Raw genomic sequence first — 10,485 nt, 5'->3', positions numbered from 1 at the left:
GTCCATGTTTGCTATTCTTATTTCTATTGAAATTGCTGAACCATGTTTGAATCTTCACTCCTTTTAAAAAGTTGGTTCTTGTGCTGGGCTTTATGAGTTTTCAAGAGCTGGCAAGGTGGCTCAGCAGGTAAACACTCCTGTTGCCCAGCCTGACAACCTGAGTTGGGTCCCCTGCACTCACATAGTGAGTGCAAGGAGATTTACTCCTGTATGCTGTCCTATGACTTACTCATTTGCGCTGTAACTGTGAGACCCCGACTTAGAGCGTTTCTCCCTTGGAGGTAAGGCCCCTGAACCTTCCCCCAAGCCCGTTTTCCCCGATCTCTGGGGATACAGCCAGAAAGAAGCTCTTTGTTCTCTATAGCCAGCAAAAAGCCTTTTTTTGTTTCTGTGCATTACAACCAGAGATGCGATAATTGTAGGAAGACCTAGCCAGGCGCTTGCTTGGCTCCCTGTGCCAAGGGCACGGAGATAGACGCAGGAGAGGAGCTACAGCTCACTCCCCCACCTCGCCAGAGAGGAACTGAGGCCAACTCTCCTCCCAACTCCTCCGAATTCCTCACTTTTCCTTTAAAAGCCCCCTACTGTTACCGCTGGGTGCCGAACTCCCCTGCCCTGCCCGGCAGGAGTTCGTCCTCAGCTAGCTGACAATAAAGCCTCTTGTGGTTTTGCATCAGGTGTTCAGGTGTGGTTTTTTTTTTTTTTTTTGGTTTTTCGAGACAGGGTTTCTCTGTGTAGCCCTGGCTGTCCTGGCACTCACTTTGTAGACCAGGCTGGCCTCGAACTCAGAAATCCGCCTGCCTCTGCCTCCCGAGTGCTGGGATTAAAGGCGTGTTTTATTGGGGTGCCAGCTCATCTCGGGACTTGAGTAGAGGTCTCCCCAGTTTCGGGGGTCTTACATAGCATGCATGCTCCCCACGCATGCATGAACACACCAATAAATGGTTTACTTTATTTTTTAAAAAGTATTTGTTTGTCTGTCTGTTTGTTTGTTTATTTATTTATTTATTTATTATGTGGATGTTTTCTCTGGATGTTTTGTCTGTGCACCATGTACATGCAGTGCTCGAGGAGGCCACGAGAGAGCGACGGGTCCTCCGGAGCTGGAGCGACTACGGTTTTGAGCTCCTCAGTTAGCAGCGCTCTCCGCACCACGTCATCTCTCCAGCGCCAAAGCCTATGCGTCCTGAGGCTTTACATCCTCCAATGTAAAGACGCTGTTGTCCAAGACTTTCTTAGGGAGTATGGGAAATGAAAAACAACAGGGAAATCCAACACGGGAGGATGGTGCTCCTCCCCTAGCTTCGGGACGGGCCACCCGCGCCTCTGCATCCTCACTTCCGTTACCCCCGAGGGAGCCGAGCGTCACGCACGGTTTCTCCACGCGGAATTCTGGGAACTCGTCGGCTTCAGGCTAGCGTGTAGCCATCTGTCCCCCTGAATTTGAGTTATTTTAGCCAGGAACCTCCAGAATGACCCGCTAGATGCTTCTGAGATCGACAGCAATTGCGTCTCGGGTGAAAAGGAAGGAGCGAGGTTTGAAAGGTAAGGAGCAGCGGCGAGCTCCGGAGGGAGCGTCCCGGTGCCTGCAGGCCCTCGGCGCGAGCGGCTTCTGCAGTGCCCCCGCCCCGCCCCCGCAGCCCCGGCAGCCCCTTCTCCCCGCCTGCAGCCCTCTCTCTCCCATTCCGCAGCTCCCCTCCCCTCCCCTCCTGCCTGCAGCCCCCTCCTGCCTTCAATCTCCTTCTCTGGTCCTGCAGTCCTTTCTTGCAACCCGCCCTCCCTGCCCCCAGACCCCCTCTTCCGGCCTGCAGCACCCCTCCCCTTCTGCAGTTTCCCTCTCTCCTCTGTACTCTCCTCTCCCTCCCTGCAGCCCTCTTTTCCTCCCTGAAGCACCCTCTTCCTCCCTGCAGCCCCCTTGCCCTCCCTGCTGCCCACTCTCCCTCCCTGTAGTCCCCCTCCCTCCTGCAGCCACCTCCCTCCTGCAGCCCCCCTCTCTGCCTGCAGCCACCTCTCCCCTTCTGCAGCTCCCTCCCTGCTCCCGCGGCTCTCCTCCAGGCCTGCAGCCCACCTTCTCCACCTCATAGTAGGCTCTGCTTCTGCCCCTGCCGCACTAGCTGATCTCTCTGTGCATATCCTGGGTGTTCTGCAAAAGACAGACATTAGACCTTCCTAGTAGCATACTTGGAGAAAAAGAAAAAAGGATGGTGAAACACTCAAACTGCCTGGCATGCAGGTCTCATGGAGAGACCACAGTAATACTCCATCCAGTTCTTGGCCCTCACAGTTGTGACCCATCTATGACCTTTATAGGAAGGAGCTGGCTGCTTGCAGCAGGTACTGGGGCAGGAACTGTGAGATGTAATGTAGGGAATTTTATACAATTTTACAATTTTTGGTTTCCCTGCAGCCCTGACTTCCCAAAAAGCAGTGCTGGAAGCCATAAGTGACTAAGATTGGTTGACGCTGGAGAATGTGTGGGTCCTACACCGTGGAATGACTTTTATTAGAGTCTATACAGAGTGTTGTGCCCAGATTGAAGAAAGCCCGAAGAGACCACCAGGCACCACAATTTGGAAGCAAGCACATGAACATCCTTGTCCTACTTTGAACTTGGGCCACAGACCTTCCCAACGGGACAGGAAGGAGAGTGACCCCAGCACTAGTTGAAGGGGTGGATAAAGGAAACACACACACACACACACACACACACAAGCGGGGGTTTCTAAGCCTTGGCATTGCATGAGAGGGTAAATGAGTTTTCTTTCCAAGAACCCAAGGGTGGGAGCCATACCCCAGGCTAGCCTCTGACAATAGGCTAGCCTCTGACAATAGGCTGTTCAAATCCACAGCCAGTGGCTCAATTTTACTGGTCCAAGCTCCCTGAGGGAGCCAGCCGGTATCGTGAATATAGGTTAGCACCGGCTTGCAGGGATCTTGAGAGCAGGCCTTGTACATTTGTTGAGACCTGTGTGTATGTACGTGTGTGTGTGTGTGTGTGTGTGTGTGTGTGTGTGTATGCACTCGTGCGCACGCACACACATGTACGGACGCCGGAGGTCAACCTCGGGTTCCCAGGAACCATCCACTGTTTTTCTGTTTAATATTTATGTAGGGGTGGAGAACGTGAGTTGCCGTGTGGGTGTGGCGATTAGAAGACCACACTGGGGAGATGCTGCCCACCTACCATCCTGTGTATCCTGAGGACCAAACTCGGGCTTGGTGGTAAAAGCCTTTATCCACCAAATCCTCCCTCGTGGACTTCGAGATTGCCTAATTAGGTGAGGCCAGCTGACCAAGAAGCAGGAGAGATACCATTATCTGCCTTCCCAGAACTGGCTTTATAGATCTGTGCCACTGGCATGCAGCCCCCTCCTCCCCAACCCCTGATTTTTCAAGTAAAATGTACCCTTGGGATGAAACGCAGGTCTCAGGTCTTCGTGCTTGCCCAGCAAGCTCTTTACCAACTAAGCCATCTCCCCAGTCCCTGGTATTAGGTTTTTTTTAAAAAGTTGTTTTCACCAATTCTTTTTTTTTTTAACTCCCCCCCCCAAAGATTTATTTATTATTATATGCAAGTACATTGTAGTTGTCTTCAGACACACCAGAAGAGGGCATCAGATCTCATTATGGGTGGTTGTGAGCCACCATGTGGTTTCTGGGATTTGAACTGAGGACCTTCGGAAGAGCAGTCAGTGCTCTTACCCACTGAGCCATCTCTCCAGCCCTGTTTTCACCAATTCTGGTATTTCCAAATAACTTTTTTTTTTAACATTATAGACATGGAGATGTCAAAAATTACAGATCATGTTAAAAAAAAAACAGAACTGTTACAACTTTAGTATGCAAATGGAACAATGGCTCTTTTAGTTTGGTTCTGTTAGGTTTTCTTGGGTAAGTTTCTTTTAAATGGTAGCTGTGTTCCTTGGACTGGCTGTCCCATGCAGCAGTTCAGAAACTCACCGTGAACCAGCAGAGAGAATTTCCTCTCCTGGGACAGTACCCAGGCTCAAGCCCTGCCCATCTAACAACTGAGACCTCCTGCATGTACATCCCTGAAGTCTGCATCCCAGTGAGATCCAGGTGACTCCCACACAGGTCACATGTAAACAGTTCAGGGAAGGGTCTCATCTCAAAATTCAGGCTAAGAAGGGTCACCATGCCACCTGGCACAGGTAAAATGGAGCGGGGTACCCTGTATTCACAGCACTGTGATCCCCCCCGACCGCCACCACTACCTTGCTTAATAATATTGTCAACAGTCACAGCTGCTAAAACCCCCAAGCAACGTGAGGCAATGGTGTGTTCTCGATATGCTCCTTGTAGGCTCCTGTGAGTGGATGTATTGCTTTGAGTGTACTAGAGTACTCCCATCAGGAGTGGGACGCCCACTCAGTACCCATTACAGTGAATTAGCACTAGATGCTATTTCCACGTTTACCATCCTCACCATTATCACCACTGGAAGTTTCCTTAGAGTTTAAAACTTTGAGAAAATTGCAAAAAATTAGTACAAGGAGATCTGGTCTGCTGTGCTTGGGCACAGTGTTCTGTGACGAGCTCCTGAGTGGAGTTCCTATCGTCCATGGTACCGTTGTCATCTTCTGACCTTAGGCTGCAAGGAACACGCACCCGACTATCTGACAAGGGTCAGCTGTGTGGTCAGTGGCACTGACGGGACTTCTCCTTTCCCATTTCTGTCTTTTTAGGTCTGCACCTCCCAGAAGGAAGGGTTAAAAGCAAGCAGGCCCATGGTAAGTAGAGCTCGCCCTATTTGTTGTGAGAATGTAACGGGTCTTCTTAAGCTAGAGGATTGTTCTCATGTAAGGAGACTCAACGCATTCGAGAACAGACAAGGTGGCTCAGGGGTTAAGGTGCACGCCTCCGGGCCTGATGACCTAAGTCTGATCCCCAAGATCTACATGGTGGACGAAGAGAACCGACCTCCACAAGTCATCCGCTGTGCACACATGTGCGCACATGTGCACACGCGAGCACACACATGCAATGAGTAAATGTGATTTTAAATTTAAAATAGAATGTATGAAAGCATTTGATGTCTTGAGGATAGGCCAGGTGCTTGTTTGTCCCTGTAAGTTTAACTGTCCCCCACCTTTTCAGGGCCACTGTGCCTCTAGCAGACATTGGTATTGACTTTTCTCTTAGGGAGACACAATCAGACATCTGTTTGCCCCAAGTAGGGAATCCACAACAGACTCAAGTAACAGTACCACCCAAAGGCACATTGGTGAATTGGTGGGTTTATTGGGGTTACTCCCAGGAGCAGGATGACTCCAAGGCAGCTGCATCATGGAAGGGTTTCCCAGAACTTTATGTACGACTTGCAGACATCTCAATAGGTAGGAGAGGCTCTTCTAGGAAACTGTTGACCTGAGTCCCCTAAGCATTTCTTACTGCTCATATAACTCTATGGCCAGAGGGACCTTGGGCATCTGGTCAGTTTCAGGGAGTTCCTGGGACTAATGAGTTGTATCATCCCAGAATCTCAAGGAACCTCCTTTTAGAATTTCTTGAGTCTTTACAAGCTTACCCCCCATCTCCCTCAAGATAAACGATTTTAACTAGGACGATGTTACTAACAGCAGTTGTTTGTAAGATTGAGGTCATCTGTGCTTGTTGTAGGAGGCAGTAACATTCAAGGATGTGGCTGTGGTCTTCACTAAGGAGGAATTCAGGCTTCTGGACTCCGCCCAGAGGACGCTGTACCAAGATGTGATGGTTGAGAATTTTCGGAACCTGCTCTCAGTGGGTGAGGACAGGTGCCCTCTGGCACATCCCTGTGACCTTGCGGTTGGAACATTTCTTGTCTTTTCTGAACAGGATATTTCAGGACATTTTGTGTATTTATTTGTTTATTAATTAACTTGTTTATTTATATGTATGTATAGGAGTATATTGCCTGGTACCCTTGAAACTAGAGTTGCAGATGGTTGTGAGCCACCATGTGAGTGCTAAGAACTGAACCCGAGTCATCTGAAAGAGCAGCATTTGCTCTCAACCCTGAAGCTATCTCTGCATATTATTATTTTTAAAATTTATTACTGGGCAGTGGTAGCCCATGCACTCAGGAGGCTGAGGCAGGAGGATCTCCTAAGTTTGAGGCCAGTCTGGTCTACACCTTGCCTTGAAAAGCAAACAAAAAACTGACAGCAAAATCACATTTTATTTGGTGTGTGTGTGTGTGTGTGTCTGCGAATGTGTATACACACAAAGGTGTGTGTACCCTCTGAGGCTAGAATTACAGGAATTTCAAGTGGTTATGAGCCACAGGATGTGGGTTCTAGGAACTGAACTTGGGGCCTTCAGGAAGAGCAGCAAGCACCCAGCCCCTGGCCCATCTCTTTAGCCCCATACTGATCATTAAAAGAGACTTACTTTTATTATGTGTATGTGTATGTGTGAGAGACACACCTTTATGTGGGAGTCCTCAGAGGCCGGAAGAGGACCCTGGACGCCCTGAAGCTGGGGCTAGGCAGTCGTAGGTGCTCATAGAACTCTGGAAGAACAGCAAGTGGTCTGAGCACTGGGCCATCTCGCCAGCACCTCTGCTGGCAGCTTTGAATGAAACCCGGTACAGTGGGAAACACCAACATTCTGTAGAGAGAATGACACCCGTTGTAGGAAAGCAGATGCGGAGTGAGTGGGGACAGGCCTGATGACTGTAGGTGTGACCTCAGAGTAGGTTGTTCAGACTGTGTTCCTGACGCAAGCGTGTGTGTGTTGGAAGGGACACATCATAAATGCTGTTTCTTCCCTGGGCTGTGTGTGTGGAAGCTTAAACACAGCTATAACACACATTATTTTTGTTGCACTAATGATGATTTCAGGTGCCACTGGTGTCCCCAGTGCCTTTCCACCGGACCCTGCCCTTTGACATTTGTGATTTTTTGCATGTTCACAGAGTATCAACTTTTCAAACGAGATAAACCATACCTGGAAAGAGAAGAGAAGCCTCCAACGAGGAGGGCAGCCCTGAGGGAGAGAGATTCAGGTAAAACATCTTCTGTTACTCATCTCTAGCACTTGCGGTTCTCTGTCCCTGTTGCTGGCATTGTGTGGTCCGGATGGCGTGCTTTGAGCAGTTGTAGCACTTTATTGCTGGAGTGTGTGCCAGGCATGGTTCTGGGTAGTGCCTAGAAAACTGAGCACCACAAAATGTTTCTTCCCGTTGACACTGTCATATGGTACGAGAGAGACATTTTTTTTTTTTTTGGTTTTTCGAGACAGGGTTTCTCTGTATAGCCCTGGCTGTCCTGGAACTCACTCTGTAGACCAGGCTGGCCTCGAACTCAGAAATCCACCTGCTCTGCCTCCCCAGTGCTGGTATTAAAGGCGGGCGCCACCACCGCCCGGCTGAGAGACATAATTTTAAAAAGAAAAAAAAAAAATTCAGCCAGTAGTTGATTTCAAATGGGTTTTATTAGTTCTCTTTAAAAATTTTAAATTATTATTTTATGTGTATGGGTGTTTGCCTGCAGGTATTTATGTATACCACATGTGGGCCTGGGGCCCATGGAGGCCAGAAGAGGGTGTCAGATCCTCTGGGAGTGGAGTTACAGTTGTGAGATGCTATGAATGAGCCAGGTCCTTTAGAAGAGCGGCCGGTGCTCTTGACTGCCGAGCCATTTCTTAGTAGGGCCCTCAGTAGGCTATATAGTGGGTTCTGTTTAGCATTTACACCCGAAAACTTCATTAGTAATGGAAAGGATAGGCCGAAAAATCACATTGCTTTGCATTGAAGTCTAGTATGGTGAGCTAAGTGTGAAGTCCCGAGGTGTGAACATTTTCACTTGTCCTTACCTGTCTTCATAGGGATTAACGGTCAGAGTGCAAGAGGAGCAGTCCGAGGGGGAGGGTCACCTGAAGCCCTTCCCTGCTGGCAAATCTGGCAGTGGGTCACGGACGACTTAACCACGAGTCAAGACTCTGTGGTAAATACTCCTCAGCTACAGGGCAAGGCTCCCTGCCAGTCCAGGCCAAGGCCACCTGCTCCCGTTTCTGTAGATGAGAACTATATAAAGAGTCATACAATAAGCCTTCCCATCCACTCTGCAAGGCTCCCACTTCCCACTTTGAGAGCCCAGGGAACTTTCCTGACTGAGCGGCAGACTCGGAAGGATCACTACCACCAAGTCTCCCATAGAGATGAAGCGGGTCAGAGGAAACAGGATACTCACTCTACAAGTTGGATTCCACGTCCCCGCTCTGATCACAGAGTATACAAAAGTAAGGAGCGGTATAGCCCCAGGGATCATGGGAGAGACGGTATGGAGGTGGTGCCGTTTAACCAGAATGGAGGGATTCACACTAGACAGAAAAGCTCCCAACACAGAGAAGCCGTTACCGATCCCTCCAGCTCGGATCCTCACCAAGTGTCAGACTCAGGAGGGAGGGCTTGTGCATGTGTCAAATGTGGGAGAGGCTCCCCTTGTGGCACAGATGGCTGCATTCATCAAGGAGGTCGCACAGGAGAAGAACGGAAGGAATTCGGTCACCAGAGGGTCTGCACGCCAGTGAAACCGTACACCTGTGAGCAGTGCGGAAAAGTCTTCACTTGTAGATCAGCACTTAATGTCCATGTGAAAGTGCACACTAGGGAGAGACCTTACAATTGTGAGACATGCGGGAGTGCCTTCAGTCAGGCCTCCCACCTCCAGGACCACCAGAGGCTCCACACTGGAGAGAAGCCGTTCAAATGCGATGCCTGCGGCAAGAGTTTCAGTCGCAGTTCCCACCTGCGGTCGCACCAGAGGGTCCACACAGGAGAGAAACCATACAAGTGCGGGGAGTGTGGGAAGAGCTTCATTTGTAGCTCCAACCTCTACATCCATCAGCGAGTCCACACAGGAGAAAAACCCTATAAATGTGTGGACTGCGGGAAAGAATTCAGTCGCCCTTCGAGTCTTCAGGCCCATCAGGGCATTCACACCGGAGAGAAATCATACGTTTGTACTGTGTGTGGGAAAGGCTATACTCTGAATTCAAATCTCCAAGTCCACTTGAGAGTCCACACGGGAGAGAAGCCGTACAGTTGTGATGTGTGTGGGAAAGGCTTCAGTCGCTCTTCACAGCTACAGTCCCATCAGAGAGTTCACACGGGGGAGAAGCCTTACAAGTGTGATGTGTGTGGGAAGAGCTTTGGTTGGCGGTCAAACCTTATAATTCATCACAGAATCCACAGCAGTGGGAAACCGTACAAGAGCAAGAGAGATGATAAAAACATCAAGGAATCCATTCAGGAAAAATGTTCTATAAAATAGTGCTTGAAAAGACTTGTATCCTGTGGATTCTTTGTGTGTGCGTGTACGTGTGTGCATGTGAGTGTGTGCTTAATTACACTTTACAATAGTTTAGTTTGGGAGCTGTAGGGATGGGTTCTTCCTTCGCAAGAGCAAAGAACCTAATTCCCAGCATCCATATGGTGGGTCACAACCATCCATAACCTTCAGTTTGAGAAGATCCAGTAGATGGCACACATACACGAATGCGGGCAAACAGTCATACACACAACGTAAATAATCTTTAAAAAGTACAAGTCAGTGTATGTGGGAGCACACACATGCTAGTGTAGGCATGTCACATTAGTGTAGGCATGTCATGGCATGTGTGTGTATGTGGGAGCACACACATGCTAGTGTAGGCATGTCACATTAGTGTAGGCATGTCATGGCATGTGTGTGTATGTGGGAGCGCACACACAGTGTAGGCATGCCATGGCATATGTGTGGAGATCAGTGGGTGCACATTAGTGTAGGCATGTCATGGCGTATGTGTGGAGATGAGGGGGTACCTTTTGGGAGGCAGTCCCTCTTTCTACCTTGTGAGGAGCCAGGGATCATCATACTCAGGCTGCCAGGGTTGCAGGCGGCACCTTTACCCATTGAGCCATCTCACTGGCCTGTTATCGTGAATTCTTTTCATCATTTTTCAAAAGAAAGACTGTCTCATTAAGGTCAGTGTTTCCGAGTGCTGCTAATTACAAGGAAGCTGTAGTTGCAACCTTGACCTGTTTCAAGTGTTATGTGGAGGACTTTGGGAACGAGGCCCCATCAGGGCATTGTGTTAGTTCCTTTTAAAGAAAAGGTGCTGCTGAGCTGCCATAACCCTAGTGCCAGGGACTTAAAGATAGTAGCTGTTAGTAAAACGGAGAACTGTTGAGATCTAAGTTTCTGTTACAGGAGCCTTAACAACCTTAACAAAAATGCAGGAACAGCTGAAATACAAAATCCCACTTTGGACCTGGAGATGTAGCTCGATGTTAGAATACCTTCTTACCATGACAGGGTCTGGGTCCAGTCGCCAGGGTAGACCAGACATTACTGTCATCTGCAGTCAACTTGGTATTGTCTTTTTATGAGTCTCTCTTTGTAGTCCTGGCTGTCCTGAAACTTGCTCTGTAGACCAGGCTGGCCTCAAACTCAGAAATCCTCCTGCTTCTGCCTACTGAGTTCTGGGGTTAAAGTTGTA

At 49.1% G+C, this 10,485-nt stretch overlaps 1 protein-coding gene across 1 annotated transcript; it reads left to right on the top strand.

Annotated features, from left to right (window-relative positions):
• The first annotated feature begins 1,181 nt into the window (after positions 1-1,181).
• On the top strand, positions 1,182-9,290 carry LOC110298166 (zinc finger protein 226). The gene is made up of 6 exons (XM_021167221.2): positions 1,182-1,545; positions 3,113-3,278; positions 4,707-4,751; positions 5,641-5,767; positions 6,920-7,009; positions 7,831-9,290. Exons 3-6 carry the CDS (start codon positions 4,749-4,751, stop codon positions 9,276-9,278), a joined length of 1,668 nt encoding a protein of 555 aa, XP_021022880.1. The 5' UTR covers positions 1,182-1,545; positions 3,113-3,278; positions 4,707-4,748; the 3' UTR covers positions 9,279-9,290.
• The last annotated feature ends 1,195 nt before the right edge of the window (positions 9,291-10,485 follow it).

This window comes from Mus caroli, chromosome 7 (genome assembly GCF_900094665.2).
Source record: "Mus caroli chromosome 7, CAROLI_EIJ_v1.1, whole genome shotgun sequence".
Lineage (NCBI taxonomy): Eukaryota > Metazoa > Chordata > Mammalia > Rodentia > Muridae > Mus > Mus caroli.
Note: the sequence above shows the minus strand (reverse complement) of the source record. Positions and strands in the feature narration are given on the sequence as shown.